Source organism: Tursiops truncatus, chromosome 3 (assembly GCF_011762595.2).
Source record: "Tursiops truncatus isolate mTurTru1 chromosome 3, mTurTru1.mat.Y, whole genome shotgun sequence".
Classification (NCBI taxonomy): domain Eukaryota; kingdom Metazoa; phylum Chordata; class Mammalia; order Artiodactyla; family Delphinidae; genus Tursiops; species Tursiops truncatus.
Window position 1 is genome coordinate 164,075,173 of NC_047036.1, and position 20,268 is coordinate 164,095,440.

Genomic DNA, 20,268 nt, shown 5'->3' on the forward strand with positions numbered 1-20,268 from the left:
CGTGTGCCACAACTACTGAAGCCCACACGCCTAGAGCCCGTGCTCCGAAACAAAAGAAGCCACTGCAACGAGAAGCATGTGCCCACAATGAAGAGGAGCCCCCGCTTGCCGCAACTAGAAAAAGCCCACGTGCAGCAACGAAGACCCAATGCAGCCAAAAATAAATAAAATCAATAAATTGATAAGGAAAAAAAAATACAGAATGCTTAAACTTGATAAAGCATTAAAAAAACGAATTTTTTAAAAAAACAGCCCCTTTTTAAAAATTTTTTAAAAAAAACAGGCCTGGAGAACACAAGTCAGGCACCACAGCACGACTTGGGGAGGTGACAGGAAGATGAGAGGGAGGTGGGAGCGCCTCAGTTTCCCCACAGTGAAACAGGACAACACAGAGCCCAGGGTTAGCGATGTGATAAAGCAATCAAACAGTGCCAGGCCCAGAGACAGCATGCAGATAGCTCAGCTGCCGGGCTTAGGGCAACTTCCGATGCTCCCTGGGGTTTCGGTGCTTCAGGGGTGTGTGTGACGGTTCTGTCCTGACCTTTGGGAGCACGTCCCATCCCTTCTCCATTCTCAACCCAACGAAGAGCAGAACAACCAGGCCGACCCCGGGCAGTGGAGATGGGGGTCTGCCTTCCCCAACCTGTCAACAAGCATGCTGGTCTGGCCGACACAGCCCAGGAGGAACAACCTGGGGCTCAGAGACACCTGGGCGACCCTGCGCACCACACAACCGAAGGGATCCAGACTTGAGGAACTCTTCAGAGCTTTCAGCTGAGCAGGAAGGGGGCAAAGCCCGTGGCATCTCCGAGTCTGTGTGGTCCTCAACCCCCACCCCCACCCCCAGATCTGAGACAAGTCGTGAACACCTCCCATCCTAGGACACGTTCTGGCCACTGGGAAGGTATGACATTACGATTTATAATAAGAAATATGTATTTGGTCTTCCCTCCACTTCTGACACAGAGCTTCTAAAATCCTTGGAATGTTCTAGTGATAAGAGTGATATTCATAATAAGCCCCTCTCAGTCATACCTAAGTTTATGTTAATGAGGTGACGTGGAATGCACCTAAGGATGGGGGCTGGTTATCGGGGAAACCAGCCAGCTGTGATTAGAAGGTTGGAAACTTCAGTCCCACCCCTTGACCTCCGGGGAGGAAACAGAGGCTGAAGGTTGAATCAAGCACTAATGGGAATGATTTAATCAACCATTCCCTACATCCTCCAGAAAGCCCCAAAAGGATGGCGTTCAGAGAGCTTCCAGGTTGGTGAGCAGGTGCAGGGACCGAGGGAGCAGCGAGCTCGGAGAGGGCGCAGAAGCTCCTTGTCCCTTCCGCATAACTTGCCTCATGCATCTCTTCCACCTGGCTCTTCCTGAGTTATACATATCTTTTTATAATAAACCGGGAATCTGGGGAGTAAAATGTTTCTCTGAGTTCTGTGGACCACTCTGGAAAATCGATTGAACCCAAGGAGGGGCTCACAGGAACCTCTGATCTGGAGTCGGGCGGTCAGAAGCACAGGTGACAGCTTGGACCTGGGATCGGCATCTGAAGCAGGTACAGGGGTACAGTCTGGTGAGACTGACCCCTTGACCTGTGGGATGTGATGCTGCCTCCAGGTAGGGAGTGTCAGAACTGAGTTAAACTGGAGCACACCGGACCAGTGTCCACTGACAACTGGAGAACTGGCTGTTGGTGTGGGAAAAAACACACACTGGAGAAGGTGACAGTGCCAGCCTGCCATCCTGACCGGCTCCCACCTGACCCTCACCAGCTCCCAGCTTGGTTTCCTTATGCAGACACAAGCCCACACCCCGACCGTGGCAGGGTCTATAGGCTTTATAGAAAGGGCCCTGCCAGGGCCAGGCTGGCCAGGGAAAGGTGCTGCACACACAGTCGTGGATACTCTCCCACGGGAGAGAAGGAGCCCAGCAGCCGCCCTTAAGAGCATGGCTAGCCACCTGTCCCATGATGACGGAGCACCTACTGGGTGCCAGGCCCCATGCTGGGCACAGGGGAGAGCGATGGACAAAGCAGGTCAGCGGCCCTGCTCTGGTGGCACTGATGTTGAGGCACGGGGAGAGAGAGAGAGAGACCATCAAGAAAATACGAGGGGGGCTTCCCTGGGGGCACAGTGGTAAGAGTCTGCCTGCCAATGCACGGGACACAGCTTCAAGCCCTGGTCCGGGAAGATCCCACATGCTGCGGAGCAACTAAGCCCGTGTGGCACAACTACTGAAGCCTGCGTGCCCTAGAGCCCACGTGCCGCAACTACTGAGCCCGCGTGCCTAGAGCCCGTGCTCAGCAGCAAGAGAAGTCACCGCAATGAGAAGCCCGCGCACCGCAATAGAGTAGCCCCCGCTCATCGCAAGTAGAGAAAGCCCACGCGCACCAACAAGGACCCAACGCAGCCAAGAATAAATAAATAAATAGATAGATAGATAATTAATGAATTAATTAATTTAAAAAAGAAAGAAAGAAAGAAAATACAAGGGACTCCCCTGGTGGTCCAGTGGTTAAGTCTCCGCACTCCCAATGCAGGGGGCCCGGGTTCAATCCCTGGTCAGGGAACTAGATCCTGCATGCTGCAAGTGAAGATCCCGCATGCTGCAACTAAAGGAACCCGCATGTGGCAACAAAGATCCTGCATGAGGCAACGAAGATCCCGCATGCCACAACTAAGACCCGGCACAAATAAATAAATATGTATTAAGGGAATAAAAAAAGGAAATACGAGAACAGGACGGTGCCTCATAACGCACGCTGTAGAAGAACTAAGGCAGCAGTGACTGGGGTGGGGCTCACCCAGGGGAGGAGGAGGATGGGGCAGGGTGGTCCAGGCGGGACGCACAGTGAGGGTGAAGGTCCAGAGGTGGGAACAATCGAGCTGGTCCTGAGGATGAAGAGGAAGATTGTGGCACCAGGAGGAGGTGAGGTCCCAGAGGCCAGCAAGGCCCCGTGGGAGCCACGAAGCCTCAAGGAGGCTGAGAGCCAAGCCCTGACATCCCCTCTCTGGCTCCTGTGAGCACAGGCCAAGGTCAAGGCTGGGAGGGGAGGCTCGTGCACATTCCACACAAGAACAGTCCCCAGCACCCAGGGTTTACGAGGTCCAGGGGTGGTTCCCAAGGAGGAGCAGGGTTCCCCCGTGAGCCACCAAACTTCCTGGTGGCTGCGGTCTAACGTAATTTTTAAACTAAGCCAATTAAAAGTAATGGCTCACTGAGACCTACCTGGACGAGGAGAAGCAGGGCGCCACTGGGCGCTGCCGAAGTCAGAGAATTAGGAACTTATGGTACCAGGGACTCCAGACCCTACAGGAGGCGACAGCCACACCACAGACTCATGGGGTGCCAGGGCCACGAGGGAGTCACCACTACCACCCCATTCCACAGACGAGGAGGCCGAGGCACAGAGAGGGAAGTTACTTGCCCGAGGTCGCGGATAGGAAGGAGTGGCAGCCTGGCTCTGGAGTCCTGTCCCTGAGAACCACCTGAACAAAACTTTAATCTCTAGGAGCAATGCAGCCCCGTGTAGCCCCTAGAAAGCTCTAAAGCCCCAGCCATCACCAAGTCCCACACTGCGCTCAGCTTCCTCCCTCTTATCAGTGTCACCCTCAGCCCTGGTGCCTTGGTGCCTGTCACCTGGGCTCCCCACCTCGAGATCACTGTAGACTCTGCCCTCGCCAGCACAGCACGGCCCTGGGCCAGGCCCCAACACCTCTCACCTGGCTCCAGGCCAACCTCTCCCTAGCCTCCCCACCCGCACTCCTGCGCCTGTCCATCCCTCCTCCACAAGGCAGCCAATGGGCTAAGCCGGTCTCTACACACCCTGAATGCCACTCGGGTTCCCAACGCCTGAACCCCTTATCACACCTGCCAGGATGTGCCACCTGCCTCCCAGGCCCTCCCCAGCCTCACCTCACAGCTTCACAACACAGCTGTTGCCCTGCCTAGAATATTCTCCCCGGGCCCCTGGCCCAAAGTAGATCCAGTGTCTGGTATACTCTCCCACAATCCCCTGTGCTTTCCCCTCTCAGCTGGACCACAGCAACCCCGCGTGTGCCGCACCCAACAGGCTGAGCTTAGGAAGGGCCGGGACCCTCAGAGTGCTCACGCTGCCTCCCTGGCATCTGGCCAAGGCCCAGCTCACATCTGCTTGGGACATCAAGAGACTAGGAAGGGACTTCCCTGGAGCGCAGTGGTTAAAAATCCATCTGCCGATGCAGGGGACACGGGTTTGATCCCTGGTCCGGGAAGATCCCACATGCTGCGGAGCAACTAAGCCCGTGCGCCACAGCTACTGAGCCTGCGCTCTAGAGTCTGTGTGCCACAACTACTGAGCCCGCATGCCACAACTACTGAAGCCCACGCACCTAGAGCCTGTGCTCCACAAGAGAAGCCACCGCAATGAGAAGCCCGCGCACCACAAGAAAGTAGCACCCGCTCGCCGCAACTAGGGAAAGCCCGCACGCAGCATCGAAGATCCAACGCAGCCAAAAAAAAGAGAGACTGGGAATGCCATGGTCGGTGGCGGGAGACTGTGCAAGCTGGGACACAGCAAGAAGCACTCCCACGTGGGACACCCTGGACCCCTCTCCCCCACCCCACACCCCCAGGCCCAGCCCAACAGGATCCAACTATATGTCTCCATCTCCAAGGATGCCACCCCATCCCTACTTTCTGGGTCCCCCTGCCCCAGAGCTGGTCCCTGTGGTCTCTTCTCCACCAGTGGCCACAGGATCTGATCAAACCACACCTCGGCCTAAGGCCACACTCCCCCAGAATGAGTTTAAGCCTTGGCTTTCAAGATGGCCCTCCCATGTGCCCTCAGGCAAGGGGCTTGGAAGCTTCAGTTCCCTCCTCTGTAAAGTGGGGTGGCAGGAATGGAGATTTCAGCATCATCGGGGCAGGCGTTGGGCAGATGTGCTCCCACAGGGCTGTCACTTGTCATGTGCTTCTCTTCTCTCCCCCAGCAGAAGGAATTTCAGTTCCTCCAGCAGGCCACACTGGGCCTCGCTGCCTCACGGTCTTCACGCGTACCACTCTCTGCTAGGAGGGAGAGTTTCCCCTCCCCCAACACACCCCAAAGCACCTGTCAGCCTCGGCTCAAACATCACTTCCTCCAAGAAGCCCTGTGATGCTCCCAACCGATGGACTGCGTCACCCCACCAGCACCACACATATTCGCATCTGGTGAGGGCCATGTCTATGTGTCTCCCTCCTGCTCTCAACCCAAGTCTCCCCCTACACTGTCCCTCAGCACCAAAAGAAGTACCAAGAGTTAAGGTGACAGGTGGTGGCAGCACCCCTGGTCCTGCTCACCACTGTGCCCCAGCCCTGCGCTAGCTTGCGGCATGCAGCAAGTCCTCACTGGATTATTGCTGGGTGACAGCCACTGGGGAGGTGATGGGGGAGCCCTCCCGCCACGACAATGCCACGGACCTTCTGTTGCAGGAAGCCAGCCAACCTGTTCCCCAAACAGCAAGCTGTCCCCAAACAGGCTGGCAGCAAGCACAGACCCACAGCCAATGGGATGGTACCACTACTGTTCTACGGGCTGTACGTGTACTGAATAATACGGTCTTCATGGCAACCGACAAAGGCAGTACTATTATTATCTTCACTGTCCAGACAGGAAACACAGCTGTGAGCAGCAGTCCCTCCCCAGGGACCAGACAGCCAGTAAGCTACAAAGCCAGGATCTGAACCTGGGCAGTATTAGCTCTCAGCCGCCACCCACCAGGGCAGAGGTTTTCCCAAAAGCATCAGCATGACCTGGGAACTCATTAAAAATGCAGATTCTCACCCCTCCACCCCCCACCAACCTACTGAATGTGAAACAGAAACCCAATAGGCCAAGCCCTATGTGACTCTGACCCCGCTGACATCTGAAAACCTGCGGCCCTGTCGCTGCCCTTCCTGGCACAGCTGATTGGACACCTGAACCCAGAGGAGGCAGCCTATTGGCTTGCCCGTGGCGGGCGCTGGACCAATCAACTGCCGTCTCTCACTGGTGTCCTGCCCTCCTGCAGGTGGATTGGGTGAAGGCCCGGAGGATGAAGGTGAGATGAAGGGACTAGAACCAGCTGAGAGTGGAGTCTGAGGTCTGACCCCACCTGGGTACTCATCCCAGGTGAAAGGCAGGTAACCTGGTTAAACCTCAGTTTCCCAATCTGTAAAATGGGAATATGTCAGCTGCCTTCCCCGAGTGGGGGTGTTTAACATGGCCTGTGGTGACGCTGGCACAGCGAGTGCGGAACCGACCATGGCTGACATTCCAGGTCAGTGGGGAAGCAGCATGGAGACCCCCTGAGGGCTCTGGAGAGAAGAGAGGCCCCACCCCCAACGGCTCCCCTCTCCCCTTCCAGCCTCTGACCTGAGATGCTTTACAAGGAAGCCAAGTGGGTTTCAAGCTGGGAGAGATGCCCATGTTATGTCAGAATTGTGTGGGAAGAACGGAGGCCGCCGAGGGAAAGACAGAAAAAAATCTACATGTGGGCCACTCTATATTCAACAGGCTGGGTCTCTCCCAAAAGTCAGTGTTGTAGTTTAAAAAGAAACGGTGGGGGAAAAAAAAAAAGAAACGGTGGGGATGCTGCTCTAATGAAAAGAGGAGACACGACAATGAAGGGTAGTGTGGGACTGATCAGAGCAGCTGTAGAACCAGCCAGGGAAGATATCTGGGGGACAATTGGCAACATGAGTATGGACTGGGTGTAAGATAACAGGCAGAAATGATGACTTTTCTTGGGTGTGGTTCTGTGAGTGTAAGAGAGTGTCCTTATTGCAAAGGGAGATGCACTGAAGCATTTCGGGTTGACGTGTCACAGTGTCTGCTATTGATTCTGAAAGTGTTCAGCAAAAACGTGTCATGTACGACAGAGCCAGAAATATGGCACCTGATGGCCTGGTCACAGCTGAGGATGCTGGGGGCGGGTGGAGGTGCTCAATGAACTGTGCTTCAACTTCCCTGCATACAAGGAAAAAGTGAATTCAAACCCAAATGGCAGCCTAGGACCCGAGACTCATCAGAAGGCCCCTGGCTCCCGCTGGGCACCGCATCCACGTTCGCTTCCTGTTTGGGCTACAAGCCACCCCATCGTACCTGTTTTTGAGAAGATGAGCTGCAGGATGAGAGGCCGCCGAGTGACGATTCCTGAACCTCGGGGAAGGAAGTCCCTGTGGGAGGGGGAAAGGGTCAGAAATTACTCACGAGGCCAGCTTGCAGGGGGGGCAGGAAGTGTGGCCACATGGAGTGGAGCAATCCCCTCTTGCAATCTGGGTGATCTCAGCAAAGACACCAACCCCAGCAGGGTACCCGGGAACGCTCTGGCCTTGGAGGGTCTTGAGGCCACAGAGGAATTGGGGAGGGGCTGGATTGGAGGTTAGCGACAAACGGAACCATTTCCCTCCAGCTGGCTATGCTCCAGACCCAGCATGCCCAAAGAGCCCTTTCCCTGCCAAATATTTGAACCCCCAGACCCAAAAGAGATCAGTACATTTCTTCTTCTTCTTCTTTTTTTTTTTTTTTTTGCCACACCGTGTGGCATGCAGGATCTTAGTTCCCTGACCAGGGATTGAACCCACGTCCCCTGCGGTGCAAGTGCGGAGTCTTAACCACTGGACTGCCCGGGGAAGTCCCCAGATCAGTACATTTCCCACCTACATTTTTAAAAGTAATATAATGCCATACATATGATATAAAGACTAAAATAAAAGGAAAATATTTAATGACAAAACACGATGTGTTTCATGTCCCAAAAGGACAAATCGATAGAGGCGTGGAGTGGATCAGTGGTTGCCCCAGGGGTGGGAAACTGAGAGCAGAGAAGCTTTCTGGAGTGATGGAAATGTCCTAAAGCTGGACTGCAGTGCTGTTTACTAATACTTACTATACATTTACTAAAAATCACTGCATTTGAAATGGGTGAATTTCCTAGCATGTAAATGAGCCCTCAATAAATCTGTTTAATAAAAATATATATATATGCTATGTATTTCACTATGGAAATACACAGGCACTACCTGCACTGACTTACACTAATACACCTGGATTCATGCAAAGTGGGAAAGCCGGGAGCCACCCTGGACCATTAAGAAAGGAAAGCAAGGGAATTCCCTGGCAGTCCAGTGGTTAGGACTCCGCGTTTTCACTGCTGAAGGCCCAGGTTAGATCCCTGGTGGGGGAACTAAGATCCCACAAGCCGCATGGGCGCGGCCAAAAAAAAAAAAAGGAAAGCAAAAGAGCAGGGGTCCAGGCAGGCACAAAAGAAGCAACATTTTCAGAGATCACCAAAGCCAGGCAAAGGATTCTTTGTTGTTCCATGTAAAATGGAGCAAGGTTCTGGGCTCAGGGAATTTTAAACAAGTTTTGCACCCAGATAAACATTCGGATTATCTGAAATTTGTGCAGAACACTGGGCAGGTGTGTTTCATACAGGCAAGCATCCTTGGTGCCACACCACTCCCCGGAACTGTGACAACCAGTGTCTCAGGGGCACCCTACCTGTATCGGGAACACCAGAGAGAGCCCCAGGGGAGGTTGCTGGTTCTCAGCATGGGCTGGGCGTCGGAACCCCTGGGAACCTGTTAGCCCAGTGGGCGGAATGAGGGAGGAGGCGCGCCCTCACCGCACGCCAAGCACTATGAGGGTCGCGCCCCATCGGCCTGTGGGCGGTCCCACCACGCTTATGCAGCGCCTCCTCTGGCTGGGCACAGGGACACGGCAGTGACCACGCAGCAGGTCGGCCTGTGAGATGAGGGACATCCCAGGGGCAGATCGGCTCTGGAGGTCCTATGGGGGTGCCGCTGTGAGCAGCAGAGTGGGGCGCTGGAGTGGACAAGTGAACGGGCCCAGAGAGGGGTGGGGTGACGGTGGTGCTGGAGGTCACGGGGAGAAGGCTGGTCGTCATTCTTAGAGCAAGGCCACTTGCTGTCACTGTTAAGGGACAGTCAGATCATAACCCTGTGTGCTTTTAAAGGTATGTGGCTTTAAAAGACCCCTCCGGGGACTTCCCTGGTGGTGGTCCAGTGGTTAAGACTCTGCGCTTCCAATGCAGGGGACACGAATTCGATCCCTGGTCGGGGAACTAAGATCCCACATGCCATGTGGCACGGCCAAAAAATAAAAACAATAAAAAATAAATAAAATAAAAGACCCCTCTGGCAGCTTCAGGGGTGAGGGTGGGAGCCAAGAGGCAGGCAGTAGGCAACTGCACACAGAGGGAAGAACGCCCCAAGGGCACACATAAGCCCCAGGGGGGATAAAGCCCACAGCCCCTGGCGGCAGGCATGGTCAACCCTCCACAGGCCTCAGATGCTCCCCATGGAGCCACATTCCTGAGGATGACAAAGAACCCTGCCCTGCTCGGAGTACTTCACACCTGCGTGAAGCCCTGAGCGTGACTCCCATTCTCCCATTTGGCAGGTGAGGAGACTGAGGAGCAGCAAGGATTTGTGACCTGGCCAAGGTCACAAGCTTGTTCACTCAAGTATTACTCACACGTACTGAGCACCTTGGAGGTGCTGGGGACACCAGTGCCAACCTCCTGACAGGAACCACGTGAGACGGTGTGGGTGGGGACAAAGAAGACACATCATGGGGGTAAGAGGGCTTTGGTCAGTGACCAAACAAGACAGGAGCAGCATGTGAATGGAATCCCCAATGTCCCGCCCATGCGGCTCCTCCACGCTGTCGTGTGTGATCAGGGCCGGTTCCTTTTCCTAGCTGACCCGTGAGCCACTGCGTGGATGGTCCACAGTCTGTTCATCTGCTCGCAAGCTGATGCGGCTTTTGGTGGGGAGCGAGGGGTTGTCTTTCCAGCTCGGGGCCATTACAAATAAAGCTGCTATGAACATTCTCATCCATGCCTTTTGTTGACATATGCCCTTGTTTCTCTTGCTGAGTCACAGGGCAGACCTAACCCTGAACAGGCAAAACTAGTTTCTGCTGATAGAAATCAGAGCAGTTGGTCCCCTCTGGTGGAACTGACTAGACAGGGCAGGAGGGGACTTTGTGGGGTGATGACAACGCCCTCTATCTTGATCTGACCAGTGCATGCATTTATTTTTAAAATGAAGGTGTACATGTAAGATTAGGACAATTTACCATATCTAAGTTCAATCTCAAGCTCACAAGCACAAGGAGGCCCAGGAACACGCACTCGTGAAGACTTCAGATACAAAGCACAGAGAAAGCAAGCACTCCATTAAAATTTGCCCACAAAAACATTATAATCTGGGCTTCCCTGGTGGCGCAGTGGTTGAGAGTCCGCCTGCGGATGCAGGGGACGTGGGTTCGTGCCCCGGTCCGGGAAAATCCCACATGCTGCAGAGCGGCTGGGCCCGTGAGCCATGGCCGCTGAGCCTGCGTGTCCGGAGCCTGTGCTCCGCAATGGGAGAGGCCACAACAGTGAGACACCTGCGTACCGCAAAAAAAAAAAAAAAACACATTATAATCTTACTAGTTTCCCAGTAATAGCTCAGATGTAAAGAACTTTAAAGCCCATGGGGGAGACTAATTATATTATGGCCCATTCGTGTCACTGTGCAGCCACACACACATGTACACACACACACACACCCAAAAACAACAACAAAAAAGAGCTTTTTATCTCCTGACATGGAATTTCCTTCTGGGTGTATTAAGTGCGGAAAACAAAACGTGTGGAACAGTGTGTTTTGTAAGTAAATAAAAAGCCTCAACACAGAGCCCAGGGTGGCTGGGGCCTGTTGCAGGGGGTTAGGGTGGGGGAGAGGCACTGCACTGTTTTGGAACATCTCTGAATTCTGCATCATCCGCATGGATTACTGACTCCAAAAAACAATTTTTTTAAGAGTAGCTAACAGTTGTCGAGAGCTCACTGTATGCCAGGCAAAACGCTGAGAACTTTCCGTGCCCCTAAATGGGTTCATTTAACCATGACAAGATCCAACAAGGTGGTCTGTGAGCTCCATTTTACGGAGGTCACTAGGCCCAGAGGTTGGGCAACTGCCCACGGTCACTTGGCAACCAGGGGTGGCAGGAGTGTAGACTGAAACCCATGGGGTCTGAGCTTCTGACCACCAAGGCCCCCGGCCTCTGGGCCTGCATGTCCGCCATGGAAGCTACAGGCATCTCCCCGGCAAGGACCAGGCTTTCCGCCACTGGTGTTGACACGTGCTGTCCTGTGACTGCTCGGGGTATGTCCAGGAGGCCCAGGCACCGTGAGCACGATGGTGACACCACACACAACAGACAATGCGAGCCTCAGAAGAACACGAGGGCCAGAGTGATGAGAGCTCTGGGCCCTCGCAGGGGAAGGCTGCGACTTGGGCTGGGACGTGTATCCAGAAGCCGCCGGACTGCAACACCCACCCTCAGCCTCAACAGTCCCTGAAAAGCAGCCCCCCAGAAATCTCGGAGGGGCTCAGTAAGGAGGCTCCTGCCCGGCTGTGCCGTAAGGCCCACCCACAGGGTTTCCTGGCACGCAGCAGCAGGAGCACTCTTGGGGCCCTCCTGGCCTGGGTGGTGGAAGGAGACCGCCTCCCTCAAGCAGCTCTGCCCGCAACACTGACTGTCCACTTATCAGGAGGCGACTTTCAAGCCTCAGTCATCAGCTTCCTCCTCCCTGACCCCACCCACACTCCACTGGTCACCAAGTCCCTCCCTCTGACTCAAAGTGCCCACCCCCTCCTCTCTCTTCCCAGCTGCTACAAGGGCCACTGTGCCCCGAGGTGGCCCTGCATGCTGTGTGACCTTGGGCCAGCTTCCCAGCCTCTCTGATCTGGGTTTCCTAGTTAGTAATGGGGAAACTCCTCTCACCTCAGAGGGCAGCTAGGTAGCAAAACAGGCCGCCCATGACTTGCGCCCCACAGCTCTGGCTCAAACGACACCTCCCTAGGGAGATTTCTCCCACCCTCATTCACTGCTCCACCCGCCCCCCCATCTTCCTCCCGTGCCTCATTTTTCTCCAAAGCACTAACCCCTTGTATGTCACTTATCTGCTTCTTGTCTGCCCCTCACCACCCCCATGTCAGCTCCCCAGAACAGGATCTGGGGTTTATTCTGCTCCCTGGTACACAGTAAGTGCTCAATAAGTGTTAACTATGGTCATTTAAGCACCATCCCTGGCCTCTAAGCCATTGGGCCCACCCCTGGTCCCAGGCTTCTGACCCATCCTCCTCTCAGGCTATATGTGGTCATCCTCCTAAAACAGAGACCTGGGCCTCCAAGCCTCCCTCCTGCAGAGGTCACATGACCAATCCCAGGTTTGACAGGGTCCCCCACCTGCCCATCCCACCACCCCCCCAGGGCTGCCCCCTGGTAGCCGCCCCCCACCCACCGGCCCCAGCCTCTGGGTTGTTCCCTGCACTGCTGGCCTCCAAGCCTTTGCAAGGGCTGTTCCCTCTGCCTTCCTCTCAGGCTCTGCAGATGCAGCGGATCGCACCTCTCCCTCCCAGATGCATGCCCCTTCCCACTACCACCAACTTGGCCTCCAGTGGAGGTCTAGTCCTGTGTCAGGATGGGACCTCTTCACCTAAACTGGTCACCACTGGATCTCCAGCACCTAGAACAGAGCCTGTCATACAGCAGGTGCTCATTAAATGTTGAATGGACAGAAGGAACGTGGACGCTGGAGCCAGATGGCCTGGCTTCAAAGCCCAGATCTGCTCCCACCCTGGGCAGGTCTCTGTCCTCTCTGGGCACTGGCCCAGCCACCTGTGGGATGGGAGGACGCCGCCCATCCACTGGGATACGTGACCTGGCAAAAGTCACTTCACCCTCTTGGAGCCTCAGTTTCCAGGCTCTAAAATGGGCTGCCTCTCCCTAGAAGGTGATGAGGGCTCCGGGAAAGGCAGTAGGGGGCAGGGAGGGGAAGGGCGCAACAGGAGGTGGCACCGTGGGCCACTCAGAAGCCCAGGCTGTTTATTTACTGTCTTCTGAATGGAGCACAAGGCCTCTCCAGGAGCACTTTGACTTGCAGTCCCCAGGAGGGTAGAGATGCAGGAACAATGGAGACTAAAACCCCAGGAGAGGGAAAACAAACACAAAAGCCGGCAGAGGATGAGTCAGCCCAAAGCCAGAGCCTGTGAGGGCCCAGGCAAGGGCCCCACGCTGGGATCCCCTCCTCCTCATCAATTCCTCAAGGGTCACCCAAAGCCTCAGTGGGGCTGGGAGACCACACACAATGCCAGCCACAGCAAGAGCCCCTGGGCAGAAGCATGTGCCCCAGGGTCATGTCTGGCCTGACTCTCTCAGGCTCTCACAAGAGTCCATACAGGGAACCCTGGCCACCCACCCGGCCCAGCTCTAACCCCATTTTAGGTAACATCTCAGTAAACCCCCTAGCAACGCCAAAGGAATGATGCCAGGGTCAATACGCCCATTTCACAGATGGGTAGACTAAGGCTCAGTTTCGAGACCTGCAAAAGCCACTCAGCAAGGAAGGAGCAGAATCAGGATGGGAACCTGGGTGGGACACCAATGAGTCAGAGCCCCCAGTCACCCCCACCTGCCTGGGGGGACTCCTCCGTAGTTTTTTTTTTTTTTTTTTAGGCTCTGGACGCGCAGGCTCAGCGGCCATGGCTCACGGGCCCAGCCACTCCGCGACATGTGGGATCCTCCCGGACCGGGGCACGAACCCGTGTCCCCTGCATCAGCAGGCGGACTCTCAACCACTGCGCCACCGGGGAAGCCCCTCCTCTGTAATTTTGCTAGAACAGAAGCAGAGGTCATCATCGCTCAGTCTCCAAGGCCACAACATCCGGCCTGTGCACACGCCCTTGGTCCCTGCCCTGGTCCCTGCCTCGTCCACATCCCCTCTCGATACCATCCAACAGTAACCATCGGCTACCTGGAGCCCAGCCTGCACTCAGTGTCCCTAGCATGTGCCACAGTGTCCTTGTGGTCCCCCCAAGGGCCAGGTACGGTGATTATGCCCCGACTCAGACCACAGACCAGGGGGTCCTCCTGTCTCCCATCCCCCACCCCGCCAGGCGGCAAGTCCTGCAGATTCCACCTCCAAATGGAGCCTGAATGGGCCTACTTTTCTCCACATCCAAGGCCTTCAGCCTGGCCCACCAGCGCTTGCCTGGACCAGTGCAGTGGCTGCCTCTCAGGCTGCCCACCACAAGTCAGGGCATGACCCACTCTGTTCAGAGCCCTCCCAGGGCTACTACCTCACTCAGGTTAAAAGCCCAAGCCTGAGGACTTCCCTGGTGGTCCAGTGGTTAAGACCCCGCACTTCCACTGCAGGGGGCACGGGTCTGATCCCTGACAGGGGAACTAAGACCCTGCACGCCATGAAGTTTGGCCAAGGGGGAAAAAAAAAAAAAAAAAGCTCAAGTCCTCCCTGTGGCCCATGTGACCCGCCCTGTGTGATCTTTCCAGTCACCTCCCTGCCCTCACCTCCTCCTTTTCTCCCCTCAATGACTTAGTTCCTGCCACACTGGCCTCCTCCATGTTCTCCAAACACACCAGGCACAGTGTGCCTCAGGGCCTTTGCACGGGCTGCTCCCTAGACCTGGAACCCTCTCCCTGCAGCATTCACAAGGCCAGCTGGCAACTCCTGGCCAAACGGTCTCCTCCCTGCGCCCACCCCCTGATATGGAGCAGCTCCCCGCTGTCACCCACCATCCTGCTCAATTCTCACTTCTACTCATAACCGCCCCCTTCTGGTTTACTGATTTGTTCACATGGCTGTGGTTTATCCCTTCCCACCTACCCGCCCATTAGAAGAGTGGCAGCCTCACGGGGAAAGGGTCCTCTGCCTGGCACGAGGCAGGGGACCAATGCTTGTGGGACGAAGGACCAAACCTGCCATTGTACAGATGAGGAGACTGAGGCTCGGATGACGATGGGACGATGGGATAGGTTGTGGGTGCCCCCCGCCGGCTTTCATCATCTCACTTCCAGGTGTCACCCTTCACAAAATTCCCAGCAGGCTCCTCCCTGCTCAGGAATCCTGCAGGTTCGCCAGGCACTCAGCCATAGGGTCACTTGCTCTGTGGTCTCATCTGGCAGCCAGGCCAGGAGCAAAAGCAGGAAGTGGCCCACAGTATACAGCAGCCCTGGCTCTGGGCCTTTCAGACCCCGGCTGGAATCCTTTCTGGACAACCTGTGCAGGTGGGGTGACATCTTTGTGCCTCAGATTCCTCATCTGTTAAGTGAGGTAAGGTAGAGTGGAAGGTTTGCAAAAGTTCTTACCACGGTGCCCAAAAGAGACCATCTGCCCCATGCAGTCGAAGAAAAACTCAACACAATATGAGATCACATCCCTCCTCTGCTCCAAAGTGCTCCCTGTGGCTTCCGAGGCCCTGGGCAATCACCCCATCACCTCCCTTCCCTCACCCCTACCTTCACTTCGCGCACTCCCTCTGGCCACACTGGTGGTCAAGGTACAGCAAGCAGGCCGAAGCAATTCCTGCATCAGGGCCTTTGCACATGCTCATTCTCTGCCTGGAATGACCTTCTCCCTGGAGCCTCTCCATAATCCTGGCTTCCTCTGGTCACTCAGGACTCAACTCAGATGCCACCTCCTCTGAGAGGCCTGACTGTCCTCTTCTGACCCTTCCTGCCCCACGTCACCGGGTTTTCATTCTCCTGAGTGGGTCTGCAAGGACGGCCACTCCCTGCGGCAGTACTTTCCAGAGTGAAACCCATTAACAACCTAGAGGTCCGTCAGCAGGCAATTGGCTAAATCAAGCTTGGAACTGGCCCAGGGAGCAATCCAGGCCGTAGTGCTGAAAGCAAAGCGTGACATGCAGAACCGTTTGTGTCCTCCATTTTTTTTTCCTGCCTGTGTAGGGACAGTAAGTTTGGAGGTGACACCCTGAGCCCTTCATGGAGGTCGTCTATGGAGTGAGAATAGAAAACCTTCTGTTTCTTACAGTCTCCAATGTGATTTGGATTTTGGTCTTTTATAACTTTTTAAATAACTTTTATAACAGGCAAGTATTAATTTGTAACTTTAACGTTTTTTTTTCTTCCGGCCACACCGTGCGTTTTGTGGGGGCCCTGGGCAGTGGAAGCACAGAGTCCTAACCACTGGACCACCAGGGAATTCCCACTAATTCATAACTTTCCATTTGTACTGAGGCTCCAAAGCAACTGGTCAGCCAAGCCACATTTTCAAGCGTGATGGGGAAACCACCAGTTTTTGGGGAGCTGAGCTCTCAACTCCACCCTCGCGGGCGTCCCTCTGACACCTCCTCACAGCTCTACACTGCAGCAGGTGGCCTGACTTGCGCAGTGTTGGCCGTGCGACCTTGGCAGCAAAGTCACTCATGTTCTGGGCTCGGTGTCCTCACCCGTAAAATGGGATGTGCTGGGCGAGGGAGGAGACATCGCAGGTGCTGGGGAGGTGGTGGGCGCTCGCCGTGAATCTGTAGCCCCTGGACGGTGGGTCAGCCACATGTGGATTTCTAGCTCTGTATACATCGCCACCCAGAGGGGCCCAACCGAACGCAGGGGCAGGGTGTTGGTAAATACGTGGAAAGGAAAGCCAGGCAGCGCCCCAGCCCACTGCCAGCATTCCAGAGCCTTCCTCCTTGCAGGCTTCCTTCAAGCAAGAGGGTGGGCATTGGCCTCTGGGGATAAGTGCACCCCCTCCGCACCCCGTCTCCTTCCCAGAGCCTCTGCCAGCATGATGGGGTGTCACACTGTGAGGAACCCTCAAGGCAGACCAGGGGCACAGGGACACACGAGACAGGACGGGCTTCCCGCCCTTCCCTGGGTGGTCTCTTTCCCACCTCCTAGGGCCCACCTCTCAGCAAATCCTGTCGCCACTGCCTTCAACAGACCCAGATGCATCCCCTTCTCTCCTGCTTGGTCCCAACATCCTTAGGCTAAGTCCCCTGGGTCACAGCCACACTCCCCCACCCACGTCTCCCTCTCCCGGCCCCGTATGTTCTTAGCCCAGCAGCCAGGGAGAGCTTTTCAAACCGCCCGTCACGTGCTTAAAACCCACCTGTAGCTTCCCGCACACCCTGGGACAAAATCTGTGGCCTCCCCGCAGCCCACAAGGCCCTGCCTGAACCAGCGCCCCACTGCTCCCTACCATTCCCTCCTCTCCCACCTCAAGGCCCTGCTGGCTGAGGCCTCCACCTGGGCTGCTCTGCCACCAGACACGCCAGAGCGCCCTCCACTCTTCCTTCGGACGCTGGCCGGACGGCACCTCCTGGGAGAGGCTGCCCTCACCACCTCCCCGGGCCGGGCTCTGCACCCCTCCACGCTTCCTTCCTGCTCACTGGTCCTCCGCCGCAGACCGTCAGCCCCGTGAGGACAGGGATGCCTGTCTGCTTTGTTCACTGCCGGTGTCTGGCACACAGCAAGTGCTCAGTAAATGCCTGCTGAGGAGCAAACAGCAAGCCCGGCTGGCATCTCTGGGGTACGACATGCAGGCCCTGAGCTGGCCTCTGCACACGCAAGTCCCTGTTTCACTCTCACGGACACTCTCACCCACGCCGTTTCTCTAATGGGGAAACTGAGGCGAGAGAGGTTAGGTCATCACCTAGACCAAAGCCTCACAGCTAACAGCACACCCCTCTTCCCCAACCACTGAGGCACCCATCCAGCTGGACTCGTTCCTGTCCCCACTGTCAGGCACCATCCCAGTCACTATACCACACATCCGGAAACGAAGATGGAAAGGAGCCCTGAATGCTGAAGGCAGGACAGTCAGGCACGGCTGCCTGGGGAGACAGGAGAGCCAAGTGTGGTGGTGCAGAGCACAGTCTGCAGCCAGATAGCTCAGCCACAGCCTTGCTGTGGGACCTGGGTGAAGGTCAGGACTTCCCCGGGCCTCAGTTTCTCCATCTGTAAAATGGACCTAATAACAGTGCCCACCCCGTCAGGTCATTGGCAGGACTAGGACAAGTCACATGAAGCCCAATGCCCGGCACACGTAGGGCCCTGTTCCACAGGACAGTTCACAAGGGTGATGCGGATGGAGGGGGGGTGTCACCCCCTGGCACCACAGACCCTCCTTGGTACCCCCAGAAGGTCTCTGGCAAGATGATCCTATATCTGCTCCCTCTCCAACACAGCAGCCCCCTTCCAGGGATCAGCCCTGAGCCTAGCAGATGTGCAAGCTGGTCGACCCCCAAGGCTCTGTCAGGAGGAGAAAACTGGAAACAACCTAAAAGCTCATTCGGAAAACAATCTTATGGTTACCAAAGAGGAGAGAGGGGTCAGGGTGGGGGGGGGATAAATTAGGAGTTTGGGATTAACATACACACACTACTATAGGAAACAGATAAACAACAAGGAACAGGGAACTATATTCAATATCTTGTAATAACCTCTAATGGAAAAGAATCTGGAGAAGAATATATACTATATGTATAACTGAATCACTTTGCTGTATACCTGAAACTAATACAACATTGTAAATCAACTATACTTCTACTTAAAAAACAAAAACAAACAAAAAAAACTCATGCAGGAGAGTGACCGGATTTAGTGGGACTGAGGAATACTACACAGCCGTAAAGAAAGCACAGGGCAAGGGAAATACAGCCGAGTCAACGATAATAGTTGGAGACATCAATACCCCACCTTCAATAATGGATCGGGACTTCCCTGGCGGTCCAGTGGTTAGGACTCCACGTTTTCACTGCGTGGGGCCTGGGTTCAATCCCCAGTCAGGGAACTAAGATCCCGCAAGCTGCATGAGGCAGCCAAAAAAACAAACAAACAAAAAATGATAGAACAATGGACAAAAGATCAACAAGGAAACGGAAAACATGAACACCACCATAAACCAACAAGACCTGAAGGCATGTATAGAGCACTCCACCCAGCAAGAACAGAATACACATTCTTATCAAAGGCACATGGAACATTCTCTCCAGGATAGGCCATATTTGAGGTCATAAAACAGGACTCATTAACTGTGAAAGGACTGAATGAAATCATACGAAGTAGGTTCTCTGACCACAATGGAGTCAAGTTAGAAAACAGTAACAGAAGGAAAGTTTGAGACATTCACAAACATGTGGAAATTAAACAATACATTCCTGAACAGCGAATGAGTCAAAGAAGAAATCACAAGGGAAATTAGAAAAATACTTTAAGATGAATGAAAATTAAAGTACAACATACCAAATCTTATAGGATACAACTAAAGCAGGTCAGAGGGAAATTTATAGATGTAAGCTCCTATATATTAAAGAAGGAGATTGCAGATTTCTATATATCAATTATACCTCAATAAAGCTTCATAAAATTTTTAAAATTAAAAACAATTTTAAAATTTTTCTAAAAAAAGAAGAAAGCTCTCAGCCTTAGCGCCATCTTCGGAGAAACCTCCGCGCCATGAGAGCGAAGTGGAGGAAGAAGCGAATGCGCAGGCTGAAGCGCAAAAGAAGAAAGATGAGGCAGAGGTCCAAGTAAACTTGTACACCCATGGAAGCCACAGGAGCAGAAACAAGGGAAGCCAGAGGCCAGGGACGCTGGTACAAATTGTTGGACTGCTTGCCTACTGTCTAGAATTTGTCTCAGTGGATCTGGAACATCGATGGCCATTCTGATCGCCTCGACCGCCTTTGAGAGACCCACCTTGCTCGTATCAAAACGGCCCCTTTTGGCCCTTTGCCCTGGACCTTTGACATACTGGACTAGTTCTATTCTCAGTTGTGGCTGAATGTAACATGTAACAATAAATAATATCTTTTGCTGTCTTAGCTGAAGAAGAAAAAAAAATAAAAAATAAAAATAAAAAAAGAAGAAAGATTTCAAATCAAAAATTAATCTTCCACTTAAGAAACTGGAAAAAGAAGAGCAAACCAAACCCACAGTGAACAGACAGGGAAAACAATAAAGATCAGAGAGGATATAAATGAAATCGAGAATAGAAAAATACAGAAAATCAGTAAGATCAAAGTTGGTCCTTTGAAAAGATCCACAAAACTAACAAACCTTTAGCTACGTTAGCTAAGAAAAAAAGAGAGAAGACTCAAATTACTAAAACTAAGAATAAAAAAAGTGGATATAAAAAAAAAAAGTGGATATTACTAGCCCTTACAGAAATAAAAAGGATTACAAGGAAATACTATGCTAACAAATCAAATAACCTATATGAAATGGACAAACTGCTAGAGAGACACAAACTACTGAAACTGACTCAAAAAAAAAAAATGAATAGACCTATAACAAGAGATTGAATTCCTGATCAAAAATCTTCCCACAGGGCTTCCCTGGTGGCACAGTGGTTAAGAATCCACCTGCCAATGCAGGGAACCCGGGTTCCAGCCCCGGTCTTGGAAGATCCCATGTGCCGCAGAG

General features: G+C 53.9%; 1 protein-coding gene across 10 annotated transcripts in view; it reads right to left on the reverse strand.

Moving 5' to 3' along the window:
- The window catches only part of DNM2 (dynamin 2), a 94,987-nt gene that overhangs the window by 53,426 nt on the left and 21,293 nt on the right, over positions 1-20,268 (reverse strand). For 9 of the 10 annotated variants that reach the window (XM_033854318.2, XM_033854319.2, XM_073801894.1 and 6 more), the window contains exon 2: positions 7,108-7,181. The exons of the other annotated variant lie outside the window; for it this stretch is intronic. In XM_033854318.2, coding sequence (XP_033710209.1) covers positions 7,108-7,181 — 74 coding nt within the window. The remainder of the gene's footprint in view (positions 1-7,107; positions 7,182-20,268) is intronic. 10 annotated transcript variants of the gene reach the window in all.